This window comes from Eleutherodactylus coqui, chromosome 3 (assembly GCF_035609145.1).
Source record: "Eleutherodactylus coqui strain aEleCoq1 chromosome 3, aEleCoq1.hap1, whole genome shotgun sequence".
NCBI classification, from domain to species: Eukaryota; Metazoa; Chordata; class Amphibia; order Anura; family Eleutherodactylidae; genus Eleutherodactylus; species Eleutherodactylus coqui.
The window spans coordinates 289,190,369-289,205,020 of record NC_089839.1 but is presented as its reverse complement, the minus strand read 5'-3'; the positions used below and the strand labels follow the sequence as shown (position 1 = coordinate 289,205,020).

The 14,652-nt window shown below is 45.3% G+C and overlaps 1 protein-coding gene across 3 annotated transcripts in view; it reads left to right on the top strand.

Moving 5' to 3' along the window:
- Positions 1-14,652, top strand: part of LOC136621848 (methylcrotonoyl-CoA carboxylase beta chain, mitochondrial-like) — a 73,052-nt gene that overhangs the window by 51,053 nt on the left and 7,347 nt on the right. The window contains exons 1-9 of one of the 3 annotated variants that reach the window (XM_066597635.1): positions 2,855-2,891; positions 5,171-5,365; positions 8,162-8,340; positions 8,822-8,902; positions 9,074-9,252; positions 9,448-9,640; positions 10,648-10,739; positions 12,836-12,992; positions 13,084-13,206. In XM_066597635.1, the coding sequence (XP_066453732.1) occupies positions 2,855-2,891; positions 5,171-5,365; positions 8,162-8,340; positions 8,822-8,902; positions 9,074-9,252; positions 9,448-9,640; positions 10,648-10,739; positions 12,836-12,992; positions 13,084-13,206 (1,236 nt within the window). Of the gene's footprint in view, positions 1-2,854; positions 2,892-3,023; positions 3,139-5,170; positions 5,366-8,161; positions 8,341-8,821; positions 8,903-9,073; positions 9,253-9,447; positions 9,641-10,647; positions 10,740-12,835; positions 12,993-13,083; positions 13,207-14,652 lie in introns of those variants that run through there. The other 2 variants (XM_066597634.1, XM_066597637.1) reach the window with 2 other exon arrangements.

The window sequence follows — 14,652 nt, the reverse complement described above, 5'->3', positions numbered from 1 at the left end:
CTGAGTGGGTTAACTTCTGGGTTATGTCTGAAAAATGTACCATGTTGTATGTCATGTGATTGTGCTTCGTATATATGTTTGTGCAAGGTGTCTGGAAAGTGTTCTGCTTCTGACTTGCGCCACACACACAGACACCATTTGCTTTGTGTGGTCCCGAATGGAAAAGGGTGAAATGTATCCACCAGCCTGCCCTGGGCCTGCTTTGCCCAGGAGATGCCAGTTTTACCCGTAAATGCTGTGAGAGAGAGAGAGGAGCCGCCATGCATCATAGAGTGAGTCCCAGTGGGAATGAATGGGATGGAGCCGCTCCTATGTGACTGATGCACATCAGTACTTTAGTTCCAGAAAACCCCTGTCTTTCAAATGTGAGTGCTGACCGGTAGAGAGCTGGAGCGAGTGAAGGAGATTGGCCGGCAACGAAACCCCGCAGATAACGTGGACTGTGGACTCATATGTGATCCTATGAATCCTCCCTATCACACCACTTTGTGTTTTTGTAGCATTTTTCCTGCTGGCGTGTATATTTCTGTTGAACCGTTATGTTCAAGTAAAGGAGCACTGTTGACTGTTCCCGGCTTTGCTTTAACCGTTTCTCTGTATGTGGACTACTTAGTTTTCTACCATCTGGATTCAGCACAGAGGACGGAACAGTGGCGTCACGAGTGACAAAGGAACCTTCAGGTAATCCACATCTTGGGTTGCCCCCATGAAACTCCCCTAGCAGTAACTTGGACGGGTCATGTGCTACCCCCATGGAGTAGATGGTAGAGCCCCATGACAAGGCCGCAATTTACCCTGCTATCTCCTTAGCTGTGGGCCCGCTCCTCGGACGCTGCACAAAGATGCCACCATATACACTAATAGCACAGGTGCCCCCAGAGTTCCTGCTACAAAGATGCCACCATTAAATGCCACAGGTGCCCCCAGAGTTCCTGTCATAAAGATGCCACAATATAATGCCACAGATACCCCCTGAGTTCCTGCTATAAAGATGCCACAATATAATGCCACAGATACCCCCTGAGTTCCTGCTACAAAGATGCTACCATATAATGCCATAGGTGCCCTCAGGGTTCCTGCTATAAAGATGCCACCATATAACGCCACAGATGCCCCCTGAGTTCCTCTTACAGAGATGCCACCATATAGTGCCAGTGTGCCACCTCCTACCTCCAGGGTTTCTCCGTGTTTGATAGGCAGCGCTTGTAACGGCACAACTGCCATAGTAGCTGACATTGGCTCAAACATTGGTTACTTTGAGGCCCATGTCACACAAGCGCATTTGCACGTGTATTCGCACACTCAATACACAGAAAACAGAACCCATTGACTTCAATGGATTCGTTCACATGAGCGTATTTTCTGTGCACATTTCAATCCCGCAAACAAAAACAACCCAGCATGCACTATGTTCCTGAGCACTTGCACAGGAAAGGAAGACATCTTGAACTCAATAAACAAATTGCTTGTTTCAAAGGCTGAGAGCATCAGTGCGTGCGCAAAAATGTGGCGCAAATACGCATACGCTGATGAGACAAACACAATATCGGCAAAACGCCGCCGTTCTCTTGCGCAGGTTACTGCCTCTGACTGCCGTTTTTAACGCACCCCATCATTGTGATGGGTGATGAGGTGAGTTAATCGTGGTAAAATAGAGCAGACAGCACTCGAAAATTGCAGCGCCAGAAAGCACCGCGTTCGAGCGCATATCTGCGAGGCCCCATTGAAATCAATAAGAGTGTTTGACGGTAAAAAACGGATGCGTGAGAGTAGCATAAGGGTGCGTTCACATGTTGCGTAAACGCTGCAGAAGAACCGCAGCGGGACCTTTACTATTAAAGTGAAAGCGATTAAAGCTAATTCTGTTCAGATGTAGAGAAAAAAAACGCTGCAGATCTGCTGCCGTAAGGCCGCGTTCAAGATGGCGGATTGGCTGTTTTTTTTTTGTACGGAAAATCTCCAGCATTTATAGTATCAGCAAAGCGGATGAGATTTTGAAACCCGCACAAACCCCGGCGAAAATTGACATGCGGTGCAGAATTTAAATCCGCAGCCTGTTAATTTTATCGCCGTTTACGCTGCCGAAACCACGTCTTCTCAATGAGGGGGTAAATTCCGAAACCAGAATTCGCGTTAAAAACCGCATTAAAATTCCCACCAAATGTTGCGGGTTTTGATGCAGACTTTCAGCTGCAGGACGTCGGCCCCGGGTTAACACGGCCCAACGGTACCGTAACGCTAACCTGTGGTTTTGCTGTGGAGATTCTGCAGTTTAAGGCCTCTCTCACACAGGCGCTTTTTACCACGACTAACGCGGCGTTTTAAATGTCTCGTTAATCGCGGTATAACGCGCCATTGAAATCAATGGCGTCTTGCAGACATGCGCTGAACGGAGCTTTCCAGCGCCATTTTAGAGCAGAGCCTGTTCTATATTTGTGGGAGCTGCGGCCAAAAGCCAAAGTAAAATAGCGGCAAAGCACTGTTTGAAATCACAGCGCTTTGGCGCGTTCATGTGAGAGCGGCCTAATAGCAGCATTTGCGCAACATTTGAACACACCCTAAAGGGGTTTTCTGGGACTAAAGTACTGATGTTCATCGGTCACATAAGAGCGGCTCCGTCCCTTTCATGCCCATTGGGACTCACAATAAACTAGTTTGAAGCACAGCTATAGCAGTTGCCTATAGCAACCAATCAGAACGCTCCTTTCATCTCACAACCAGTCTTAGAAAAATTCAACCTGCGATCTGATTGGCTGCGAGAACATGCGCTTCGCTTTATTACTACTATTTCACGTCTCCCAGTGTGCTCGGCTCAGTGCTCCCTCTAGTGGCCACAGCGAGAACTACAACAACAATGAAATCACTCCCTGTTGTGTCGAATCTGCCGACGAGTAAGTAGTGGTGGCGAATGTGCAGCTGTGTGCCGGGGGCTGAGTGCTTGACCTTCACTGTAGACTCTGCCCAGTTGTGCAGCCGTTGGCCATGGCTGCAGTGGTGGCAGCCTGGCCTCTGCAGCCCCCAGTGCTCCCTGCTCAGTAGTCAGGCTGCAGCCTTCCCTGTCCTCCCGGGGGATGTGCTGCCCCTCCATAGACATGTATATGAAGCCAACAGTAGGAGCAGTGAGGGGTGCAGACACAGGTGAATCAGGGGTGCAGCCTCCCCTCCCCCAATGGGGGAACTTATAACTCACTCATAACTCCTTCTTCCTTGGATTCAGTGATATCCGATTATGGAAAAGCTGGGTGCCCAGCGATGAGCGCCATTCCAGGGGGTGCCCCAATTCCTGCCTCCAAGGGGTTACAGCTGGCTGCTCTGTGGTTCTGGACTCTGGGAAAGCTGGGTGATGACATGTTTTGTGCTCTTGTTCGTTACAGACAGCAATAAACTGCACCCCCATGACGCCATTTGCTCCGTAGAAGTCAATGGGGGTTGCATCAATGTCCCGGGCGCGAATAAACATGCCCTGCGGGAAAAAGAAGTACAGGAATATACATTGATACACACGCAAAAAAGCCTACATTGCGCCGAGGCGCGTGCAATTGCGCAGATTCTTAGATGAAGCCGGCCTTGGCGTATGTCCACATGGGACTGAATGTACAATGGAATCTCTGCAGCGGATCCGCGGTGCAAAATCTGTTTTCTTTTGGTGTGCAGCTCACTCCCCTCATTTGAAGAGGTGGAATCCTCTGCAGCTTATTGACACGCTGCGAATTTAAATTCCGCAAAGCCATTCCCGCACGGATTTTGTACAGATTTTCTCCACATGAGAACGAGATTTTGACAATCTCATTCGCGTTGTAGCTATTGTAAGGGCTGATTCACCCAACTGTATGCGTAAAACGCCGCATGAGTCACGTGGTCTTTTACTGGACTCATGAGCTGGTGGAGAGCATGGCAGCGAGTGCACTGCGCGTGACAAGCGTATTTCACGCACGCGGTCATGCGCAGTGTGACATTTTTTTTCATTTTTATCTCCCCTCTCTGTCTCATAGTGCGGATGTGTATGTACCGCCGCCCGTATGCGATATATTGCGCATAATAACGTTGCAAAAGAATACGGTGGCCATACAAATGTATGGGGCTCGCGCTGCATACGAAGGCAATAAATAGAAATAGAGCATGCGCCATTTACTCCTCTCGTGTATTGATACGCAGTCTCCACAGTCCATTGTCTTTGCATTGACCCTATTCATCACGCGTCCGTGCAACGCACGTTCGATACCTGGTGATATGCGGTGAAAACGCTCCTTAGCGCATGAGACCTTCAGAGTAGTAAGAGTCCCTTTAATGCGACAGAACTGAAGTATCTGTCCCTGGAATAAACCTTCCAAATCCGCTGAACCCAGCGAGTAAAGGTACCCCTGAATGTGGTAAATTGGCGTGTGCCTCATTGGCGTTTTCGTGCCTTCCTCTGGATCAACAAGGGGGGCTAAACAGACCGAACTGGATGGACATTTAAATGTCTGTTTCAGCCTTGCATACTACATTACCCTTATGTGGGACGACTGTCGCTTCTATACGTTCACACAGGCGTGATAGTTGTTCAATGAAAGGAGCCGGAGTGCGCCAAAGACCTCTTCCGGCCGCCCACCTCTATTCACAGTGAACAGGCAGTCTTTCATAGTTGAACAACTGCCTGTTTATACTGAGCGAGAAGTCGCTTGTGAGTCGCTTAGTTCCAGTGAGCTAAACCAAAGTGCCTACTGAGCGATCTCCCGCTGTGTCGGTGGCTGCGTGTATTTGATGACTGTTGTCGAAAATCGCAGTTTCAAGTGATTATTGGAACGATAATTAGGTCCCTTAAGGGTCACCGTGGATAATAATGTGCACGTCTCAGCGATGCTATAGCAAAACCATGGAGGGAAAAAAATAGAATTTACCGTCATGTTAGGTAAAGACCTGCAATCACCCAGCTTTCCCAGATCTGTGAACGCCTTATTGGGTTGCTGTCCATTACCCGCCTCCAGGATTTGGGGTGCTAACCCCTCCAAACATTTTCATAGCAGACATTTTAGTTGTCCTTGAGCTTGCCCACGATCAGATATCTCAGATAAGCTGAGATCTCCAAAATGGTGAAGAATCTAAACATAAATGCTAATAGAAAGTTGTAGAACTTCCCATGATACAACGATTAAGACCCGCCTGTCTCTAACTGTGATTGTTTCTCCAGATACACAGAATTACTGGAAAAGGTTAAAATGGGAGGAGGTGAGAATGCGATTCTACGACACACAGAGGAACAGAAAGCTGCTGGTGCGGGAAAGACTGAAGAGGCTTCTGGATGATGAGACCTTCTTAGAACTGTCTCCATTTGCAGGACTTGGTCTGCCGTATGGTGACGTCCCAGCAGCCGGGTGCCTTTCTGGTGAGAACCTAATAGATGAAACAAGTACACTCTCTTACCAAAAGTAAGTAGATACCTGAGCAAGAATCACAAGTAGTATTTATTTTCATATGTTAATACTTAGTGGGGCTCCTTTGGCCCTAATGACATTGGATACTCTCCGTGGCATATTTTCTACTAACGTTAGCTGGTATTTCCCTCCATTCATCCTGCAAACATCTGACGAGTTCTCTCAAAGAAGATGCTGTCCATATTTCCTGACCCGATGTTTCGGATGTTTAGTAGGTTCGGGTCAGACTCTGCGGGCCAGTCGAATCGTGGAACATCCATATCCTCAAATCAACGTAAAACAGAGTTGAAATTGTGACAAGGCGCGTTGTCTTGTTGGAAGTATGGCCGACCATTCCCAGAGTATTACCACATTGTCAGCAGCACATTGTCTACAATGTCAGGGTCACCTCCATGTTTGTGGTTCTTGTCACTACAACCAATGGACCGAGACCATGCAATGCAAAACATCCCCAGACTATAATGGAACCTCTAGCAGACTTAAAGCAACCCTCCAAGACTGAAGAAACAAAGATGGCCGCACTGCCTCTCTGACTACCTGATGCACACTGTCCATTAGTACGCATTGGTAGTCTAACACCCTACATACCGCTCCGGCTGACCTGCACTGCTCACATGGACAGCACTGGTCAATCAAAGCAGTTGTAGTGTCTTACACACTGTGCATTAGTATACATCATTAGTCTATCAGGTAGACAGAAAAGTGGTTCACCCATCTTTGTTTGTCCAAGCCCCGAGGATCGCTGTAGCTGTTGGCACAACACACTCGGGCAAAAAGCCTTCATCAGGCTCCTCCACACCCAGGTATGTCCATCTGATGTGAAGATGGAGTAGCGTGATTTGTTACCCCATAGGACGTTCTTCCATTGCTCGGCTGTCCAATGACGATGTTACTTGCACCATTATAGGCGAGCTGATGCATGTTATTAGAGAGAACTCGCCAGACATTTGCAGGATGAATGGAAGGAAATACCAGCTGAAGTGTATCGGATGTTAGTAGCAGTATGCTATGGAAAGTATCTGATGTCATTAGAACAAAAGCAACAACAACAAGAATTAACCTATAGATTTAGATACTGCTTGTGATTTCTGCTCCGGTGTGCAGTTACTTCTGGTAGGAGAGTCTATGGCTATGAATAATGTGCAATGACTTCTCCCAGTACACAGAAATTCTCCCATCGTTCTCTTCTTTTTAGTTTATAAAAAGTCTTCTTTGTTTCCTGTGTAACTCTGTTTCTAGGAAAGTTAAAGAAGGACCAATATGGCTGCTGTTACGGCTCCTGCACGGGTTCTCGCCAGCTATCCACATCAATCACTCTTGCATTTCTAGAGTATTCCAATTTGATGGTCATGTGATGGATTTTTTCCCCTTAATTTGGTGAAACTGTATAATGTGGTGCATGTAAGAAGTGCCTCGCCCAGTGAACATCCCCCAGTTTGCCATGTATGTTCATTCTCCTGTGCTGATTGGCCAAGAGGGATCACATGTTTATCTTTCAGACATTTATGATGCTTTCAAACTTAATTGCACATTTTCCTTCTGTCACTCAGCTGGAAGGCATTGATTAGCATATAGCCTGGGCCTTTGGATATCTCTTTGTGAATTGGGTTGTCCCACAAAATTAATCAGCTGTTACCCCCAAACTAGCTGATTGGTGGGGGTCCAACTGTTGGTACCCTTACCAGTCATGAATGACTACAACAGTGGTTGCATGTGTGCACTTCCACTCTATTCATTTCAGTAGGACTGCTGGAAATAGTCAAGCTCAAGTGCTTGCCTATATCTGGCAGTCTCATGAAAATTAATGGAGCGGTGGTGCATGTGCGTGACAGCACCTTTTAATCTCACTCTATTGATTGACTCGGGTCCGCTGCTCAGGACCCCAGTTGTTCGGGCGCCTGCTGATAGCATTGTGATACAAAGGGTCGGAGCAGAAGCTGCTGCTCCAATCCCTGTGTAGTGGCTGCAGCTTGTAACTGCAGGCTTAGCTCTCATTAAACTCAATGGCAGCTTCTGCTCTGACCCCTATGTATTGCAGCGCTGACAACTGGTGCCCAATCAGCTGGTGTCATGAGCGAAAGCCCCCAACAATCAACTATTGATGACCTAATTTCAAGATAGGTTATAAAAAGTATTTTCCTGGAAAACCCCTTTAAGCAAGGCATCTAATAGAATCTGTTTCTACTATAACAGATTGGGCCTCCTGTCGCAATGTGCTGTACATTTACAACACTGATGTTCTTGGCAGCGGGTGTGAGCTTTATATATCAGCTGACACTCTGTTGCAATTGTATAATCCAAGATAACTTTGATCTCTGCCTTTTAACCCCTCAGATGCTGCGGTCAGTAGCAGTACCAGTATCTAACTAGTTAACCGGATGGTTGGGGCTCCATATATAATCTCATCAGCGCCCCTTGTGATCACGGACAGTTGATGGATTTCCATGACAAATAAGCAAGGTTTATAAAATGCCCTCAGGTCTGCCTTTCATGTATGCGGTTCAGTGATTCTGATGGGCACCATGTAATGTTTTATTACCCCTTCAACACTGAATGATGTCACTCTCGCTGTTACCCTATGATACCAACTGACTGCAGTGGTCCAGGTAGTGCACCCCCCCCCCATGATCCACATATGGGACTGGGACATGTTATTTGTAATAAAAATTAGATCTCTGTTGCGGAGAAATATCCAAATTTGCACGTTATGTAAGTTGTGTCTTTATTATGTTCACTGTGTCTTTAAGGTATTGGGAAGATTTGTGGAATTTGGTGCATGTTTATAGCAAATGACGCCACCGTAAAAGGGGGAACCGCTTATCCCATATCGGTGAAGAAGCAGCTGCGAGCTCAGGAGATTGCCATACAGAACCGGCTGCCCACGGTGTACTTGGTGGATAGCGGAGGCGCCTTTCTTCCTCTTCAGGTATCATGTCTCGCCTCATCATTTCCCTGTAGTTATAGAAAAACATCCAGATGAGCGAGGCTGATATAGAGTATAATACGCCAATCCATTTTTTCCACTAGTCTGGCACTGCCTCCTAATCCATAGCAGAAGGTCAGCGGAGGTCATACGGATCTGTAGTCTTAAAAGCATATTATAGTTTTATGTAAGTAAGTCTTAAAGGGGTTGTTATGGGAACACTCTGATCCCTCTAACTTCACTGCCTGTTCCAAATTGGTCATTGTAACTGAGACTGACGCAATGCTTGTATCAAAACCAGTACACTTCTGATTTATTAAGAGCATCATGGTACATATATACTCCCAATGACGTAGCAATAGAGATACATGTCCTTAAAGTTATAAGAACTCATGATAGGCTTAGTTTCTAATGATTAGCATATGTTAACGCCTTAAGGTGTGTGTTACTAATAAAATAAATACTTGCTGTCTTCCGTCCTCAGGCTCAGCTGTTCCCCGACAAGGAGCACGGTGGGAAGACCTTCTATAATGAAGCTATAATGTCCGCTCTAAAGATCCCTCAGGTACGAGCAGCACATCATGTACAGATCCTCATAATGTCCCTAACATTAGGGGAGATCAGGGACCACCAATCCCTTTCGAATTCTATATAATCACTAAATCGCGTGCATCTAAAGCTATATATAACTGGTCTTTCTTTATACCATTCTCCTATGATGTGTGATGTGCTGCAGGTGGCTGTGGTGTGTGGCTCCTGCACAGCAGGGGGCGCTTACATCCCAACAATGACAGAAGAGGCAATTATTGTAGACCGGATTGGGACTATATTCTTAGCCGGACCCCCACTAGTTAAAGCTGCTACTGGAGAAGACGTCACTGCAGAAGACCTGGGGGGAGCGAAGATGCATTCCAGGTAAAAACGCTTTATCCTTTGTGCGACTCCCTTCATAGTGAATGTTGCTATCTTTCTGATGCATGGCTCACTAATATAAATGGCGACTGTGAGTGTGGCTGCTCTATAACCCTATAAACAGAAGAGGGTGATGTTGGAATACCGATGGCCATTAGTTCCCATGTCTTAAGTATTGCGTCTCCCATCTCTGCCCAGAGTCAGCGGTTGTGTTGATCATTTTGCGCCCACCGAGCCTGAAGCGTACAGCCGCGTCCGTATGATTATTTCCACCTTAAATTTTGACCCAGAACCGGAGGGCGCAGCACAGTTTGAGGATCCTCTATACAACACTGAAGAGTTAGTGGGACTGGCGCCCCGAGATTACAGGCACACTCTGGATGTTAAACTGGTGAGTAACAAGATAGATAACCCCGGGGCCATGGGCCCTAAAAAGGCGATTTTTGTGTTTACTGTAAAATCTCTTTTTTTGTAGCCTTCATTGGGGAACATAACAACCACAAGTGTGGGGGCTAGCCTTGGGATTAAGTGCTGGCTCAGGGTGGACGCTCATGGTTCCTGGTCCCCCCCAAAAAGCGACTGAGAAAATAAAGGGTTAAAAAGTTACAGGATGAATCTACATATAGTACTGAGTGATGATGTCATATATACTCCATTCACGTGCAAACTCCACTTGTGAGTTGTCTGTACTGCAGATTAAAAAAAATAAATGTTTTTATGACATTACAGTGCATTATGGGATCTGGTCTGTTAGGGGGTTTACCTGTCAGCATTCTGATAACTGACTAGAGAGCTGTGTCTGCACTACCACGCCGGGCCACTGCACAGTGTATGGCGCTGTTTGCTTCTTATACAGGGTGACAGCTGGCTAGGTTAAAAACTGATTGGCTGGGGTCCTGGTTGGCAGACGCTTGCTGAACTGCTGTTGATAACCCATTCTATTGATGGGTCACTAGTTGTTTAAGAGAAAGGAAACCCCTTTAGCGTAATGGTGCTTTTACACCAAATGCGAGCCTCACTATTCTCGTTTGCCTGAGCGAGTGACGTCATCACCAACTTGTTTGCGCTCATGCAGCCTGTCCAGACGGGCAGATCATCATCAGGAATTGTGAGCTTCTCGCTCGGTGTTTCATACTCTTATGTGAAATACTGAACAGTCAGAAAACACAACGAGAAGCCAGTGTTGATTTATATGCCGGCCGAAACTGAACAAGTGCGCTATTCTCATTGGTCGTTCAGTCATTGGCTCATGTGGAAACTGAACGGTTACTGTGCATTTGAACACTTTTTGCCCTCCGCCGCAGATTGCCATGATGGAGGAGGTATATGCTGTATTTACTAGTGACCATTTACATGGCTGCATAACCCACTTGTTATCCATTGATATTTTGCCTGCAGGTTCTCAGCCGACTGGTAGATGGCAGCAGGTTCCTACAATTCAAAGCTGACTATGGAACTACACTAGTAACTGGATTTGCTTCCATTGAAGGGTATGTCTAATCCTGAATATTATCCTACATCCAAGTATTCACTCCTCATACTAGAGAGAGAACAGCGAAATACTACTGATACATGAGAACCGGAATCACAGAACAATTACAGTGAGATAAGAAACCTCTAGTGCTTGCTTAGGACCTTATTTTTCACCATAGGGGGACATTATTATAGTAGTTATATTCTTGTACATAGGGGGACATTATTATAGTAGTTATATTCTTGTACATAGGGGGCTGTATTATAGTAGTTATATTATTGTACATAGGGGGCAGTATTATAGTAGTTATATTCTTGTACATAGGGGGCAGTATTATAGTAGTTATATTCTTGTAGATAGGGGGCAGTATTATAGTAGTTCTATTCTTGTACATAGGAGGCAGTATTATAGTAGTTATATTCTTGTACATAGGAGGCAGTATTATAGTAGTTATATTCTTGTACATAGGGGGCAGTATTATAGTAGTTATATTATTGTACATGGGAGCAGTATTATAGTAGTTCTATTCTTGTACATAGGGGGCAGTATTATAGTAGTTATATTCTTGTACATAGGGGGCAGTATTATAGTAGTTATATTCTTGTAGATAGGGGGCAGTATTATAGTAGTTCTATTCTTGTACATAGGAGGCAGTATTATAGTAGTTATATTCTTGTACATAGGAGGCAGTATTATAGTAGTTATATTCTTGTACATAGGGGGCAGTATTATAGTAGTTATACCCTTGTACATAGGGGACAGTATTATAGTAGTTCTATTCTTGTACATAGGAGGCAGTGTAATAGTAGTTATATTCTTGTACATAGGAGGCAGTGTTATAGTAGTTATATTCTTGTACATAGGAGGCAGTGTTATAGTAGTTATATTCTTGTACATAGGAGGCAGTATTATAGTAGTTATATTCTTGTACATAGGAGGCAGTATTATAGTAGTTATATTTGTGTACATAGGGGGCAGTATTATAGTAGTTATATTCTTGTACATGGGGGGGGGGCAGTATTATAGGAGTTCTATTCTTGTACATAGGGGCAGTATTATAGTAGTTATATTCTTGTACATAGGAGGCAGTATTATAGTAGTTATATTCTTGTACATAGGAGGCAGTATTATAGTAGTTATATTCTTGTACATAGGGGGCAGTATTATAGTAGTTATACCCTTGTACATAGGGGACAGTATTATAGTAGTTCTATTCTTGTACATAGGAGGCAGTGTAATAGTAGTTATATTCTTGTACATAGGAGGCAGTGTTATAGTAGTTATATTCTTGTACATAGGAGGCAGTGTTATAGTAGTTATATTCTTGTACATAGGAGGCAGTGTTATAGTAGTTATATTCTTGTACATAGGGGGCAGTATTATAGTAGTTATATTCTTGTACATAGGGGGCAGTATTATAGTAGTTATATTCTTGTACATAGGGGGCAGTATTATAGTAGTTATATTCTTGTACATAGGGGGCAGTATTATAGTAGTTATATTCTTGTACATAGGAGGCAGTATTATAGTAGTTATATTTGTGTACATAGGGGGCAGTATTATAGTAGTTATATTCTTGTACATGGGGGGGGGGCAGTATTATAGGAGTTATATTCTTGTACATAGGAGCAGTATTATAGTAGATATATTCTTGTACATAGGGGGCAGTAATATAGTAGTTATATTCTTGTACATAGGAGGCAGTATTATAGTAGTTATATTTGTGTACATAGGGGGCAGTATTATAGTAGTTATATTCTTGTACATGGGGGGGGGCAGTATTATAGGAGTTATATTCTTGTACATAGGAGGCAGTATTATAGTAGTTATATTCTTGTACATAGGGGGGCAGTATTATAGTAGTTATATTCTTGTACATAGGTAACAGTATTATAGTAGCTATATTCTTGTACATAGGGGGCAGTATTATAGTAGTTATATTCTTGTACATAGGGGCAGTATTATAGTAGTTATATTCTTGTACATAGGGGGCAGTATTATAGTAGTTACTTTCTTTCCCATAAGGGCTGGATGCAATATTTCTTTTGTTAATACCTTATTGTTTTCAGGTTTGCAATATATGGGTTCTGCACAGTTTGTTTTCACTTTCAGTAACTTGGTAGGAATTGTGGCTAGTAATGGAGACCTGACCCATGATGCCTCTCTGAAAGGAAGCCATTTTGTACAGCTCTGCAACCAACGCAATATTCCTCTACTGTTTCTCCAGAACACAACTTCTCAGAGTCTCTTACCTCCAAGTGTGTCAAAGGTGAGGTCTTAGTTGGACATGTGGTAAAAACCCTTTCTTTATATTCCTCAGAACATTTTCCTATTAAATCTATAACTCTTTTGTTTTACAGGCAGAACAGCTTACAAACAGATTAAAAGCTCAGGCCTCCATGATCTCTGCTGTTGCTTGTGCCACGGTGCCCAAAATTACGGTTGTGATTGGGGGTTGCCACGGTGGAGAGAGCTTTGCCATGGTATGAAAAACTACAGGGCATTATTTCTATTCTTACATTTAAATGAACTCTCTCACCACCGGATGGGAACATAAACTGTTATGGTGCTGTTTGGTGAGGTGACAGGGAGCCGAGGGATGTATTATTTTATTGGATGGTCAGCTGCACCCCTCGTGTAAGCAGGGAGAGGTATACCCGACCGATGATGGCTGCATAGGGCCGAATGATCGTATTAACAATCGCTCCTCCTCCTACTGCATATCCTCTGTCTGTGTAAACCTTATTAACCAGCGCCGACTGATATGCTCCTTGTCGGTCAGCACTTGTTACCACGGCCAGATCCTAAAGGCCCATTTAGACCCAACGATTCTCGCTTAAAATTAGCTCAAAGCCGTCTTTTGAGCGATAACCGTTGCGTCCAAATGCACGGACATCGTGCAGTTTTCGTGCGCGAGGCGTTCATCGCCCAGTTCTAGTTTTCGTGATTTGAGCGATGAACTGTTACCAGCAGTGCAAGCTGTTATCACAGTCGGCAGCGCCGATAAGATTCTTTCCCGGCGATTCTGTCCCGCTGGTAGTTCACAGCTTATGCAGAACAGCTGTATTCTTCGCCAAACGATAGCGGCGGTGTCCCGCTCCGCCTGTATGGCTCTTAAGTAGCTACTTAGCTACTATAGACTATGCAAAGATGATCGCTCAAAACTCACTCAAACTATCTTTTGAGCGATCATCTGTCAGTCTAAATGGGGTCTAAGCCTTTCCCTCAAACTAAATTGCGTTCCCTTATTAGCAGCTGCCCAAAACATGATTTTTCCCATTTCTTTCTAGGTTTAGTGTTTCTTTTAAAAGGGTTTCCAAGATTAGAAAAAAAAGAGTCTCCTTTTTTCCCGGCGTCATCCTGACGGCAGACATGAAGGTTGCACCTTGACCTTGTAGGGACAGGAAGCAAGAGACTTCAAAAGGCTCCTCCTGCCTCCCATTCACCAGTGCTTCCTGTCCCTACAGGGACATGCAAGAGGTGCTCCCTCCAGGGAGCTACAGGATTACACCGGGATTGACGGTCCACGGGCTGTTTCCCCTCTCACCTTCTCCAGAAAGGAATCTGCTGACAGCGGGGCGGACGGTCCATAGGGCTGCTTCCCTGCTTACCTCCACTCCAGAGAGTCAGCGCGGTCCGGGAGCACGGCAGGCCACGGGTCTGACCGCCTGGGGATCACCACCGCAGCGCATCGGAGCGGCGGACCAGAGGTCCCTGAGTCCACTCCTGCATTGTGCACGGGGCTCCGTGCAGCGTCTTTCAACCAGAGAGAGCGGCGGGCCATAGGCTCAGAAGCCTCTCTCCTCCAGGACGCCGGCGCGGCCGCGCGCAACGTCGGGGGACGGAGCCAAGGACGCGGCGTGACGCGGTGACGTCAGACGCCGTCAGCTGACCCGGACAGCGGGAGATTTAAAAATGGAGTCCCCGGC